Source organism: Phragmites australis, chromosome 13 (genome assembly GCF_958298935.1).
Source record: "Phragmites australis chromosome 13, lpPhrAust1.1, whole genome shotgun sequence".
Classification (NCBI taxonomy): Eukaryota; Viridiplantae; Streptophyta; class Magnoliopsida; order Poales; family Poaceae; genus Phragmites; species Phragmites australis.
The window spans coordinates 20,947,484-20,962,240 of NC_084933.1; the positions used below are offsets into that span (position 1 = coordinate 20,947,484).

At 41.1% G+C, this 14,757-nt stretch overlaps 2 protein-coding genes across 2 annotated transcripts; both read left to right on the forward strand.

Moving 5' to 3' along the window:
- Window positions 1–1,151: 1,151 nt before the first annotated feature.
- Window positions 1,152–10,763, forward strand: LOC133887820 (probable E3 ubiquitin-protein ligase ARI8). Its single transcript, XM_062327805.1, has 15 exons — window positions 1,152–1,578; window positions 3,730–3,854; window positions 5,406–5,505; window positions 6,195–6,285; window positions 7,055–7,227; window positions 7,482–7,586; window positions 7,658–7,746; window positions 8,348–8,455; window positions 8,536–8,626; window positions 8,733–8,822; window positions 9,188–9,235; window positions 9,437–9,508; window positions 9,599–9,698; window positions 9,777–9,903; window positions 10,118–10,763. The coding sequence occupies exons 1-15, from the start codon at window positions 1,414–1,416 to the stop codon at window positions 10,398–10,400; spliced, it is 1,767 nt and encodes a 588-aa protein (XP_062183789.1). The 5' UTR covers window positions 1,152–1,413; the 3' UTR covers window positions 10,401–10,763.
- An 810-nt stretch (window positions 10,764–11,573) lies between these two features.
- Window positions 11,574–12,587, forward strand: LOC133889522 (uncharacterized). Its single transcript, XM_062330014.1, has one exon. The coding sequence runs from the start codon at window positions 11,574–11,576 to the stop codon at window positions 12,585–12,587; it is 1,014 nt and encodes a 337-aa protein (XP_062185998.1).
- Window positions 12,588–14,757: the final 2,170 nt, after the last annotated feature.

Consider the following 14,757-nt stretch of genomic DNA (forward strand, 5'->3'; position numbering starts at 1 on the left):
ATTTGACTCTGGATCCATCTACTTGTCTTCATAGTTGACAAATATGTTGTCCGTGCCACTCTAAAACCTGACACTACAAAATTCTCTCTGGCTTCTGCAGCACCGTGGTGTTAACTGCTCATTGAAGAGATATGCAACAAGTTTTGACTGACCAAAAAGTTTGAAGTGTTAATTAAATATACACTCCCCTTTCCATTGAGGTTTGACCTTTTTTTTCCAACTCAAAAATTTGCATCAAAACTGAAAAATTTCCAGCCTAAAGCTTGTGATTTATTACGGTTCGAAAATTGTATCTCGCATGGCTAAAATAAGGATGTTTTGGCAAACGTTATGGCATAATAGCCGCTCTGTTGTTTGATCACAGAGAAAATGTATGAAAGTGCTAACTTGAAGTTAAATGAATTAGCAAAACAAGACGAAAGTCAGCCAAAAAAGCACGGAGGAAACTGTAAGAAAGTAAGAAAAAGAAAAAAAAAACAAGTAGAGACAGAAAATGGACACAACTAAAAACAAGGGAAATTTGATTAATGATTAAATTTTAACAATATATCTACCGTTGATCATCCTTTATTATATATCCTACGTGAACTAGTTTATAACCATGTTTATTTTTTACTTTTTTATCTAACAAAATTGTATAAACTAATTCATACGAGATATATAATCTAAAGATGATTAATTTTAAATATATAATTAATTTTCTAAAAAGGAGATTTTAGCGTCCGGACGTTTGATAGATCGGATGCTTAAACTACCCGTTGCAATATCGAAAACTGATGTCTGTAATATCTGAAATCAATGCTTGCAACATCAAAAAATACACCAAAATAGCATTGGACTAAAAAATTATTTAATTAAATTAATTCTTATATTTCGTATCTCTAATGTTCTATATGTTCAAATTTAATATTTTAGATATAATGAAAATTTATTACAGAAGTTATTTTCGTTTGTTACACTCAATTCATGTATCAAAATAACACACAGATCTAAATCCGAAAAAATTATCTATTATTTTTGTGTCTCTAATCTTTTATATATTTAAATATAATATTTGAGACGTTATAAAAATTTATCACCATAGTTATTTTTCCGTTACATTCAATATCGAGCGTCCGATTTTTTTTATCCTAGAAGCTCTCATTCCCAGCTTCCTCGACGACCGAGCGAGCGAGCAAGCCAGAGAGAATCCACCCAACCCCATCAGCCCTCCCTTCCCATTCGCACAACCCCCCGCTCCTTCCAATCCTCCCTCCCCTCCACCTCCGTATCCGCAACCCACGAATCCGCACGGGCGCCTCGCAACCCTACCCGATTGGTACCTCCTCGTGGTGGGCGCCGCTCCGATCCGCCCGATCCGCGCTGCTCCTGGGGCTCCGGCGCGCGGGGGCGAGCGGCGCGGGTGCGGGGGCCATGGACTCCGAGGACGACATGCACGACGCGAACGACTCTGCCGACGACGACTTCTACAGCGGCGGGGAGGCCGGGCTCGCCGCCAGCGACGACGGGGACGCCGACTACGACTTCGCCGACCACGACTCCGACGACTCTGCGGAGCTCCTCTCCCACCGGCAGCAGGTGATCTCGGGCTCCCGCCCGGGTGGGGGATGCGTGGCGTGCGTGGGAGCGGATCTGCTTCCTTCCGGAAATGCCGGAATTGGACGGTTGTGAATCTAGGCGGTTGTTGACGTCTTGACAAGACGTTTCTTCCGGCGTTGCACTTGTAGGATACATCCTTCGTCGTTTATTAGGATAGCCTGGGATGCGACTTACTGGCGCGCGTGAGTGTCTTGCATTGGTTGTTACCCTTATACAAATCTGCGGTGCTGATCCAAGCTAGGGCCTCCTCCCTGAATCGACTTGCCCTTTTTGTTGTTGTTGAATGAATAGGAGAAGTGTTGGATTCAGGAGTTTTGGTTAAATCTGGAGTGAGAAATGCTGTCGACGCATAGATACACATCGGGCACTAGGCAGCTACATAGTGACAACTGACACACAACTAAATACTCTCTTAAAATTATGTATGATGAATGACAAGAAATAGAATATTTGTGATTCCTTGATCAGAATTGGGAGAGAGTAGTAGTGCTAAATTTTATCTGCTGGCATGTGGCAAGTCATGACACACTAAAAGAAGGTAAGGTTCATCCTGCTTGTTAATTGCCAAATTACATAGAGTATATGAGCTGCAAAATGTATACTTTTGGATGCCCTACGAACAGCCAAAGAGAAAAAAAAAATACTGTATTTCCAAGCCCAAGCTTATTGAAGTATCACACTTTGATTTGGAGAATGCAGTAAATTTTAGTCACCTGCTGTACCTCAATAGCAGAATTGGGTGCAGTTCGTTCTAGTTCTGAAGAAAATTTGTGATGGACATACAATAGAGATGATGGCACAGTAAATCTTATGTCATCTGTTTCTTTGTTTTTCTTTTCTTTTTCTGGCTTCACATCTTTGTTCTGCCTAATGTACAACTAGTATTTCTAGTATGCTGGCACATTGTCAATCAGTTTGGTTTGGGGTCCGTTGAGGGAATAGCATTTGGGGATAGGGGAGTCCAGTCTGATGTTACTTGGAGGTTCGTATCCCAGATTTTTTTTTGACAAGTTGGACAATCGGATCCAAGTTGTATTCTGATACCCGTGTCCGTGTCTGAGTAGCATTCTTGTGTCCAAAAATTATTTGCCGATTCCGACACCCTTCTCCTGTTCCAAGTAGCACTGTTCGAGTATGCTAATTCTGTACAACTTCAGTTTGATGGTACCTTGATTGTTTATGGTAAATTACAAAGTAAACCTGATGGACACAACAGCTAGGTTTTTATTGTTTTTACCTAGATGTATGTTATTCTTGTGTCTTGCTTATTTCATGGCTTGCACTGAATTTCAATTGTAACCGGCCAAAGATGAACAAAAAACTTGATAGATAGGATATTTCATAGGTGCTCGACGCTGATGGTGAACCACTGTTGTCATTACTTGTTGATAATTTTTTTTTTTGTGCAGTGTTGGTATATTGTCTAGAAGATTTTTTAATTGACATACTTCCAAACTTGAGTAGCTTCTAACTGTTTCTGTCTGCATCTCCTTCCCAACAACCTCCTTTTTTTTTATCAATCTGTATTGAACTATTGATTGGGGGAGTGCTTTGGGGAATATAACAATATAATTTAAGAAGTTACAATTCATTCTTCAAGTGTATTAATGTTTTATGCTTCTGGCTTTCCAAATATGAAAACATACTGAAACAACCATATACCCTGGAAGGCTGGAAGACAAATATACTGCTAAGCATGTTTTGGTTTTAGGATTTTCGTAGAAGCTGGCGCTGTCCAAAACAAGCTGAAAACATGTCTTCTTAGGGAAGCTACTGCAAGTCCAAACTTGACCTATATATAAGACAAGACTAACGGTTTATGGAATTGCTTTAAACATAACAATGGAATTAATATAGTGTTTGCCAGCCTCGTAACAGTGTCTCTGTCCAAGTGATTTGTTAGATTTCTCTAGTAATCATGTAGATTTGATTTGTTTAGCCAGAATTTGCTGCTGAAGAATTTCATTTGTTTTTTTGGTAATCAACATCTGATTCTCTGTATAATAATCTACTGATTTTACGCTAGACCAAGTGATCAGCTACCGACATTAAACTTTACATGTTCCTTTGTGCTTATTAGATCCCTCATGAACTGCAATTCTTACCGTCATTTGCTTGTTTGTGCCCCAGCAAAATTACAGTATATTGAGTGAAGCTGATATAAAGCATCGCCAAGAGGATGACATAAATAGGGTTTCAACTGTTCTTTCAATTTCCAAGTCAGAAGCATGTGTTCTTCTTCGCAACTATAACTGGTATAGTCCTCACCCGCCATAAGAGTGTAACCTCACTCTTGTAATTTGCTCCTTCTGGTATTGTGCAAAAAAATTCTTGGCTTGTAGATTAACATACTTAAAATAATTTATTATCGTTATCCAAGCAGGGTTCACATTACCGACCGAAGCTCGGTAACCGAAAAACCGTGGTAACTGCGATAACCGCTCGAATTTTGAATAAATTTCGGACAAAATTCGTTTGAAAAAATTTAAATTTTGGGAAAAAATTCGTGAATTTAGCCTCTCGGTAACTGGTCGAATTGGACTGGTTACCGAGCGATTTTCTCAATTTATCGAGCGGTTTTCTCGAATTTTCCGCATTGTCGGTAACCGCTTGGTTTTCTCGATTTATCGAGCGGTTTTCTCGATTTTCAGTGAAGTTCAATAAAAAACCCAAAAATTATCTCAATCTTGTAAAATCAATAACTAATTCATCTGAGCTTCAAATCAAGTGAAACAAATTTTGTTGTTTTCCTTGTAACATGATCTACATGATAAAAGTATTTATACTCATAAAAAATTTCAAAATTTTCTGTGAGAAAATGTATTTATTAAACCAAGTTAAATCATGAAACTAATTTGTTAGTCTTCTTACATGATCCTATGTCTTTTAAAAATACATGAACTCATGAATTAGTTATTGTAACATGCAGGATTGTGTAAATGTGTTGCGACTAGATTAATTCATAACTGACCCATCACACCTAAAAAATTAGTGAATCCACTTTTATTAGTTTATTTATACTATGATTTACGTAGGAAAAATAATAGTAGACATGAAAAGGTTAATTACAGTGTTGTTTCTTAACATATTCACTTTATGCTTGTGAACTTTGTAAAAATCATAGAGAAATTAATAAAACTCTAAATAAAGCGAAATCAATTTTAAAGATCCTCATAAGATACGTTCTACACAAGAAAAATATGTGTTTGCATGTTAAGCTTTTCCTTAACATGAGTTAATAATTGAGCCGCACGCTTCAACTTTTTTCATTTTTTTCAAACTTCCTCCTTATAGAATATGATGCAAACGACATTATTTTTGAATTTTTTTTACAGAAGGTCTTAGAATTGTGTCTAGTTTTTTTTAGGATTTTTTTGATTTTTTTTTTCGAATTTTCAAATTCAAATTCGGTTACCGTTAGGTTTCTGAAACCGAGCCGGACCGAGATGCCCGGTTATTGCGAATTTTTGTCGGTTACCGATGAATTTTTGAACCGTGTATCCAAGTGACATTTATGTATTGGCATAATTGTGTTTCATTCATTTTTATACAATAGGCAATCAAGCTTCAAGTTTTTGCAAGTCAGGCTTATGGGGTTGTGTTTTATCTATAGCTTATGCCTTAAAGTCTCATGTTCATTTGCATACATTACGCGGTAGTGCTTTAGCCCATATACAACATTACACTCTGGAGTCATGCAAAATCAATTATTGCATTGTTCGTTCTGTCTGGATTCATAGCACGAGGTTCTGATCTGTGATTCTGTGTGTTGATTTCACTATCTCATTTTAATGTTCACCCTACAGGAGTGTTAGTAAGGTGCATGACGAATGGTTTGCTGATGAAGAACGTGTCCGTAAGGTTGTTGGTTTACCGGAGAAGCACATTGAAATGTCAGACAGAGAAGTACGCCCATGCCTCGTTAGTTCCACTTGTTCTTTCAGTTCTCAATAATATATTAGTTATTGGGGATAGTTGTTACAGTTGCTTTTTACTTTTTAGCTATGGAATGCTGCTCAATTTTTCGCTCCTCTTGTATTTCTGTTGTTAGGTATAGATCAAGTTCGTTAGAGATAAAGTCTTAGAAATGGAGCCGGTAATTTGAATCTACTGTAATGCTAGCACTATAAATAAAGGGTACACAATTATTCTCCCCAAATTTGTACAATTTCTTTCTATATTCCCCATTCGCACTCGTAGGATGAGTATTGGGTGATGGAAAAAGGGTATGTAAAGTGCATAAAATACAAACACGTGTATTGTAGTCACTCATTTTTTTTGATCCATGCTTCTATTTTTATTGCTGGTCATTATATTATAAATTATTTATGTCAATATCAGTATGCATAACTACCAGCTCATTGTTGGAAAGAAAAGGTTGGCACTATGCTTGCATGGTTGCAGTTTTTCAGTGCACATGCATTAGCACACAATTTCGTATATGTTATACATTCTGAGCAGCATGTGCATCCGCCCTTTTATTTTTTTGCCTGTACGCACAGGCTTCAACCGATCCTTGATTAGGACACTTGATATACCTGAATAGTTCGATGCTTAATTCCTTATTACTTACACATTTGTTCATCTCATAACAGGTGACATGTGGAATATGTTTTGAAAGTTGCCCTCGTGCGTCGATTAGTGCTGCTGCATGTGGCCATCCTTTCTGCGCTACATGTTGGAGAGGTTTGTCAATTTGGGCTTGAAATATTTATCTATATATGAATCTTGGATTCTAATTTGCATGGAATCAACACAACCTCTTCATATTGAATCAAACCATGGGTCCATGGCATCTGCTCTTTTTCCAGCCTTATACTTGGGTACGGACTGGTGATGGTTAATGATACCTTTTGTTCTGCTACCATATTTGTTGCTAGCACGTCATTTCTGCTTCACTTTTGCAAATACCTTTTTTACTGATGTCATGGTTACCTATAAAGCTTGCTTAAACAAGATAACTCACAGGTTTAACTTTGAAGTGATTGTGTTCAGTTACATCTTTGTTACACCATCCAAAGTTATTACCAGTTGTTTCAATACATTTGTTGAGTTCTCTAGATTCCAGTACTTTATCATTCTATTTGCTGTAACTTGTATGTTTGTAGTCGGTGAAAGGCTAATCCCTTAGATTGCTATTTGACCATATTGGGAGATTTATTTCATTTGCCTCTTGCTGTGCTGCATTTACCCTGACATGCCCACACTGCATTTGGATGTGATCCTATTTGAAAAAATGGATTAGTTGAGTATTGGATGCACTGATTTATTATACAGTCTCAGCATGGTTGGCTAGTGGCGTTACTCCGTTCCGTGGTTGGTTGTTTTTATGTTTTGCACTTTTGGACACCTTTGTGGTGTCATTCCAACATTTCTTGAAAGCAACATGCTGTAAAGAACTCTAGCTTCGATTCCTGTTACCTCACTTATTACCATTTTGCTATTATATTGACAGGTTACATTAGCACTGCTATAAATGATGGTCCAGGATGTTTGATGTTGCGCTGTCCTGATCCATCCTGTGCTGCTGCTGTTGGACAAGGTATGATAAATTCACTGGCTGATGACGAAGATAAGGAAAAGTATGGGCGATATCTTCGCAGATCTTACATTGAAGATAATAGAAAGGTCAGCTAATATAACTCGGCATAGAGATGTTGGTATTGACCATCATACATGAACAATGAAAAGCTGTGCGGCTGATATTTAGTTTACTCACTTCTATAGAACATAATTTTGTTGGATAATTTGAATAATTATACATGTTATCTTTGTATTCCCCTTTTCTTCAAAAGAAGGGAGTTGAATTTTCCATGAATTTTGAATAAATTGTGGGAAGAAAAAGAGGAGAAAGTGATTAAAGTGGCTTATGTGTGGAACAGACAAAATGGTGTCCTGCTCCTGGATGTGAATATGCAGTAGAATTCGTCATGGGCAGTGGCAGCTATGACATCAATTGCAACTGTTCGTATGGGTTTTGTTGGAATGTGAGTAGCGATTAATTAGTTTACTTGTACTGTAATCAGCAGACCATGAAATATTTGAACTTTTCTTGCAGTGCACGGAGGAAGCTCATCGTCCAGTAGACTGTGCCACCGTTTCAAAGTGGATTCTCAAGAACAGTGCGGAGTCAGAGAATATGAACTGGTATAGCAGGGATAAAGCACAGTGTTGTTATTACTAATACTGAACTTTTGGTTATTCTCAATTTGGAGCTGATTTTTCTCCCTTATATTGTCCTGGAAATATTAAATATCTGATCCTAACCCCCACCCCCCAAAAAAACCCAACACACACACACATGAAATAAAAGGGATCCTAAATAAAGTGTTGCTGCTGCTTGCAACCTTCTTAACCTTGCACGCCCCCTGAGCACCTGCTAGCTTGCAGGTGTGGCCCCAAAACAAGCCCATAGCCCATGCGGACAACTGGTTTCTGTACAATATTGAGCGTGTCATACATCACAGACTTTGGCTTCTTCGATTATACATGTTCTTTCTCCTATTGATTTTGTTCTATTTCATGTTTTACATTTAGGCGTATGGCGGACCATGTATAAAATATTCAGCTTAGTTGACATCCTTTTACTGGCATAATGATGCTCTAGAACCAGTCCACCAATATTTGGAGTTGTAAAAAATAGGGTTGCATGATGTGTCTTAAGAAGTATAATTTATTTTCTGTTAACCTCAGTTATTTCAAATGTGAACTGTGTTGTCTACTTCCAAACTGTTGGTTATGGTTTCAGGATACTGGCTAATTCAAAGCCTTGTCCCAAGTGCAAGCGGCCTATTGAAAAAAATCAGGGATGCATGCACATTACATGCACTCCTCCATGTAAATTTGAGTTCTGCTGGTACGCAATCTTACTTCCTTTGTACATTCTATTCGTAGTATTTGCAAAGCCAAAATGATACTTGTGCCCTCATAATACAGGCTGTGTCTTGGTCCATGGTCGGATCATGGAGAGAGGACTGGTGGATTTTATGCTTGTAACCGCTATGAGGCAGCAAGACAAGAAGGAGCGGTACTGGTTCTGAGCTTCGGATCTAAGATGTTTCCTTCATTACCTGCAAGTTTATGTTATGCAATAATTTTTCTCAGTTTTTTGTGTTGCTTTGTTTTGGCTACAGTACGATGAATCTGAAAGGAGAAGAGAAATGGCAAAGAACTCCCTTGAGAGATACACACATTACTATGAGCGATGGGCAGCCAATCAATCAGTAAGTAATTGAGTGTGAAAAAAGTGGCCTGAACAAACATTAGATCTTACATTAGCAGGGGGTTCGGTCTGACAATTGATGCATGCCAAGTGTTCTGTTGGCTACAAATACTACTGGCCCTGATTTTTGGCAGACATCCATCTTTGTTGGTGACAAATAAAGAAAAGGCATACACACAATAATTTCCCAAGAAAAAAAAGCAGCTGTGTTGTGCTTGCAGATAGTTGTTGAGATATTGCTTCTTGTCTGCTTAATCCTTACAGATGACAAAACATGATATTGGTTGGCATTGCAGTTTTCACATCACTTATTACTGTTAGAACACACTTTCTGGTTATTTAACATCTTTTTTCTTCATGGTGCAGTCGAGGTCTAAGGCATTGGGGGATCTTCGAAGTCTGCAGAACGACAAGGTATATGATGACTGATGAGTGTATGGCACTTGCCATTCTTTTCTTCTTCCCTAATTTCCCTATTCACATGAATCCGATGAAACCATTTACGGTTTGATATTAACCACCTTAATATTTTTCTTTTTCACAACCTTATAATGTAGCTACCTCTGTTCACCTATCCAGAACTTCTAGTAACGACTTGTCCAAATCTTTCTTCAGCTTGAAAAGTTAAGTGACGTACAAAGTCAACCTGAGTCGCAGCTGAAGTTCATCATAGAAGCATGGCTACAGGTATTACTTCATTAGTGTACACATCGACTAGGTCAGTTTTTATCACAAGTTTTGTTGCTTTCGCTTGACCGGTTTAATATCTATGTGCAGATTGTCGAATGTAGAAGGGTATTGAAGTGGACTTATGCCTATGGATTTTACCTGCCAGAGCATGAGCATGCCAAAAGACAGTTCTTTGAATATCTGCAAGGTTTGCAGTTTAGTTTTCATCAATAACATGTATAAAGTATAAACTGAGCCGATTTATTCTTGGTCTATATTTATCTAGGTGAGGCGGAATCGGGTTTGGAGCGGTTACATCAATGTGCAGAGAAAGAACTTCAAGTGTACCTTGAAGCAGAATCCCCCTCAAAAGATTTCAATGACTTCCGTACAAAGTTGGCTGGATTAACTAGGTATATATATCGCTTATTCTTTCATGCCATCTATCTTTGCTCTGATCCTGTGTTGTATCCCATTAAAGGTTTTTGGCTTCACCATTTTCTTTTGAGGACTTGGCCAACCCTAACTCAAAACAGATGATCACTTAGCCTTTTCATGTCCTTACTATATTCTATTTTAGGGAAATTCTTACTGTATCTTCATTTGACATCTTGGTTTATTTTACAGTGTGACTCGCAACTATTTTGAAAATCTTGTCCGGGCTTTGGAAACTGGATTAAATGATGTAGGTCCGTCCACTAGCCATGGCACATGCAACAAAAGCAAAACTTCCAAGAGCCTTGGTGGTAAGAGTAAGAGTGGCAAGAACAGGGCATCGAGTACCAGCTCTAAATCTGGCGGCTCAAGCCGTGGTGTGGATGATAGCAACATTTGGACCTGCGATCAGTGCACATATGCAAACCCCAGATCTGCCAGAGCCTGCCAGGCTTGTGACCACCAACATCGATAGGGCTAGTCAGTCTTCGTTTGCAGTCTGGACTCCATTCGTCGAGAATCCTCTGGTGTTACCCCGTGATACACACCATACATGAAATTGAAGTGTTGTGTTAACTGATCTTTGGGGATAGCGATGAGGTATTGGTAGGAGGATTGATGCATGCAGCTATGCAAATGAAGTAGATGTTCGTGTATCCCCCGATTGTTGGTCGACTGACAGCACCCTTGAAGCCTACTCATCCAGTTCTGTAAACAATGTTTTTTAATGGAAGTAGAGGTGCACCAGTTCCCCGCCTCCAAATGAACCGGTTGTAGTGCCGTTGTAATGTAATAATGCATTGACGAGTTTTAAGGAAATTTAGTCTCTGTTCTAAAATTCCAAGAGAACTCTTGGATACAGGGTGACATTGGTGCTAATGTATTTGTTGAAATGGAATAAGAGTTCGATTAAACAGAAGGTGCCGCTAAAACGTTGGCGACCGAGTCCTGAATACAAGCTGACAGAGTAATCACCAAAAGATCAGCTTCCGCAGGACACAGACCCTAGAGCCGCCATGGTGTGCACAACTTTATTACAATATCTAGGATTAAAGATAGACCAATCTATGAGGTTTAGCTGCACCAGATCGTTGAGTTCACAGATGAGACCACCAGACGGATACAGATTGAAGACTGAGGTGCACCATTGCATGTGACCACCAGACGGATACAGATCGTTTCCACAACAATTCGCATTATGCCCAGCTCCATGGCTGCTTTGACACCCTCAATACAAGCGATGATTTCCGTCGGTCCTATCCTGCACAAATGTCCTCTTCTGCTTTTGCTTTACGTGGTTGTGGTAAGCTGTGACGGTTTCTGTTCCTACGACCGAAGATGGAAAGTAATTATGTGATATGGCAACTAACTAATTGTTGGCAATTTGTCAGGGGAATCTGTCTATTTCGTCTTAAGGAAAGTAATTATGCGATATGCAACTAATTAGCGATTGACAAACAATCAATCTGGTCTCCATTTAGCTTCAGCACGTACACGAAGATCAGTAACATTCCATGATTGGGCCGGCAAAGATTTTTCTTTCCAAATACACACGATGTTTCCATGTTCGTTCGATTAGCGTCTCCATATATACGCGTCACTCCCGGTTACAAGACACGAGGTGCCTGTGATTCCAAAGCATCTCGCCATGGCCGCGCTGATCGTCGAATTGGCCGTGGTGATGGCGCTGCTGCTGGTTGCGCCGTCCACAGCGCACGAAGGTTATCATGCGCCTGGCCCTCTTCCCCACCACCATGCTGATGCGCCGAGCCCTCATCGCCACCATGGCCATCACGCTCCGGTGCTGGCGCCGGCGCCTGCCCGCTCACCAGGGGGGCCCTACCACGGTGGCGCCGGCCATGCGCTGGCACCAGGTCCTCACAGCCGTCATGCTCCAGCAACGGCGCCGGCGCACGCTACAAGACCGCATCACCCTCGTCATCGTCATCGCCATCACGCGTCAGCGCCGGCGCCTGTTCATGCCAACCAGCCGGTCCACGCTCCAGGTCCGCACTACCATGGCGACCACCACGCGTCAGCGCCGGCGCCGATTCATGTCAACCAGCCGGTCCACGCCCCAGGTCCCCACCACGAGGGCGGCTACCACGCGTCAGCGCCGGCGCCGGTTCATGTCAACCAGCCGGCCCACCGTCCATGTCCCCACCACCATGACGGCCACCACGCTCCATCGCCGGCACCGGTTCATGGCAACCAGCCGGCCAGTGCTACGAGCCCGCATCACTACGGTCACCATGCTCCGTCGCCGGCACCGGTTCATGGCAACCAGCCGGCCCATGCGCCAACCCCGCATCACCACGGCCACGACCTCGCTCCGGGATCTCAGCAGCACCACGGTCGCCACGCGCCCGACGCACCGTCGGCGATCCTACCGTCCGCTCCTGCTCCGAGTCTCGACGGCCACAAGAGCGACGGACATGATCAAGCGACAGCGCCGGCCTCGTCCCCTGCTCGCGCCGGCAAAGAGGCTCCCCCACCGAGTTACGCCCGTCCGCCGGCTGCTGATTCTCGCCACTACTACCCCACGTCCGCACCAGCTCCAGCACCAGCGCCGGAAAGTTCTGCTGCTCCCGTCGAAGTCGTCGGTCGATCGGCCGGGCTGCTCGGCGCGGTCGCCGTATGCGCGGCGGTGCTGCTTCTTTAGTTCAGCTCTGGGGAATCAGCCCGCTGTTTAATCAGTTCGTGTGCATGCATGGTTGTATCGAGATATATGCACACCGAGTGCAGGCCTAAAAAACTGAAGCTGTTGCGATTTGCGTACTAGCAGGAATGGTGCAATGCAAAACTCTTTGGTTTCTTTTTTTGTTCTTGAGAAAGTAGATTTTGTTTTGTTGATCATGCATGTATGTGTTTGTGACCTTCTTGGACGAAACGTGCATGTTTGCATGGTAGCACAAGCTTTTTTTTTTTAATAAAGGAACATGAGAGAAATTAACTGTTATGTATCTGTATGGACGGCAAAATTACTTGGACCTTCTGGTCTCCTGAATTTTAAATTATAACTAGCAACTGCACATATATTTTAAAATTAATTTAATATATAATGTATGAAAAGTAAATATTGGATATCTAGGTATAGAAAGTAATTAATATGAGATTAAATATATTTTTGGAAGGAGGAGCGAGAAAAATCTTTAGTCGGTGGTCATTTGATCAACTCGGATGGACGATAAAGATCGTTTAGGTCTATTATAACTCATGCATTTTATAGGAGTATATATATGTTTTAATGATCGCATTGTATTCTAGCAACCAAACCTATTTTTAGGTTGTCCATTAGCGAATTATTGATTGTTCTATAGCAAAGGCCATACTTCTCGAGCAGTGTCCCATTACTATTTTCCGAGGTAATTATACATATTTTGCCGTTCATTCGTACACGACTACACGAGTGAACTTACTCTTGCGTTCATCTCATCAAACAGTTTAGGACAGATTCTGTCGCGTTATGAAATAATTTGCAATTGGGACGACTATAGCTAAATTTGTTCAATCTAATCAGAATGTAACAATCATTGTAATAATTTATAGTGATAGACAAGGAAGTTTTAAGTAAAGAGTTGTTTGAATCTTCAATTTTGTGAAAATACGGTGTTTTCATAAAGTTTTGTTTGTTTCCTCTAACTACCCTTTGAGGATAGACAAAATGAGTTTCCGGTAAACCCAAAATTCCCAGTTTTCTCAAAATCGACCAGGTGTCCCAGGTTATAAATATGGAACTTCAAACTTCAGAGGTGTGAAGTTTTCAGAAAATGATAAGATTTCTAGTTTTCAGTTGAAAATTCGGAGTTATTTCAAGCAAACAAAAAATTGTCTCGCAAGTTTCAACATCTTAAAGGTGTTTCAAGTTTCAAAGATGAATTTCAAGTTTGACTCAAGCTTTGCAAGTGTTCAAGGAGTAAAAAGGACGAAACATTGAGCTTTAACAAATAAAATAGAGGTACCAGATTTGACGAAAAATCAAGTTTCAAACATATGGACTTCAGCTAAATTGAAGGCAGTGGGGGGGGGGGGGGGGAGTGTGTGTTGGAGAACCAACTTGTAAGTTGTCCACACTGCTACCTCCGCGCTCCCACTCTTGCCTATTGCATCCATGGATGTGTTTGGGTAAAGCTTATAGCCACAGGCAGTTGGCCCCCTCATTTGGGAAGACATGTATGGAGGGTGTGCAGAGAGAGCGATAAGGGTGCGTTTAGTTACCCGTATACCTAGCCTAGCACCAGTGAGTCAGATTGTGTACATGCAATACATATTATTTGGTTGCCTATATGTATGTATTTTGGCTGAACAGGGAAGTAGTTTAAATGCTCGTATGAGCATATAATTTGAACTGCCTTGCGCCGCGCGAGCCTGGCTCGCTGGAAACGATCGATTTTGCATGAGCTCAGCTAGCCCCCAAAAAGCAAACAGGCAACCAAATACTGCTGTCTCAAAAAGATTCTACATGTGCAGAGCCTGATCAAGGAAATACAACCAACTAACCACGCGCAATGATATTACGGTAGGACGGCTGAGCTGAACAGTAATGGATTGTCACGTTGAGAAACATATTGTACATAAACAAACATTGTCCACGTGCTCTACATTCCTTCGTATAGCAAATAGGGAATTATATTTTGTTAAACTAAATGGATATACCATACCTATTTAAGCCCTCTGAAAGGGAAAATGATCTAGGGTCTCCCGCGCCACCACCTCCGCCACTACCATCACCCCCTTTCTGCACGGGGAGCTCCTCGCCGGAGAAGACCCCAGGGGGCCGCACACACGACATCGGGTGGCAGTCTCGAGGCAACGTGGCGGTACTCGTCCCT

Excerpts from the sequence above, each read along its gene's own strand:
- LOC133887820 (XM_062327805.1), top strand. The coding sequence starts at position 1,414 with ATGGACTCCGAGGACGACATGCACGACGCGAACGACTCTGCCGACGAC. Across the intron at positions 7,747-8,347 it reads GAGTCAGAGAATATGAACTG|GATACTGGCTAATTCAAAGC; the intron begins GTATAGCAGGGA and ends TTATGGTTTCAG. Across the intron at positions 8,456-8,535 it reads TGTAAATTTGAGTTCTGCTG|GCTGTGTCTTGGTCCATGGT; the intron begins GTACGCAATCTT and ends CTCATAATACAG.
- LOC133889522 (XM_062330014.1), top strand. The coding sequence starts at position 11,574 with ATGGCCGCGCTGATCGTCGAATTGGCCGTGGTGATGGCGCTGCTGCTG.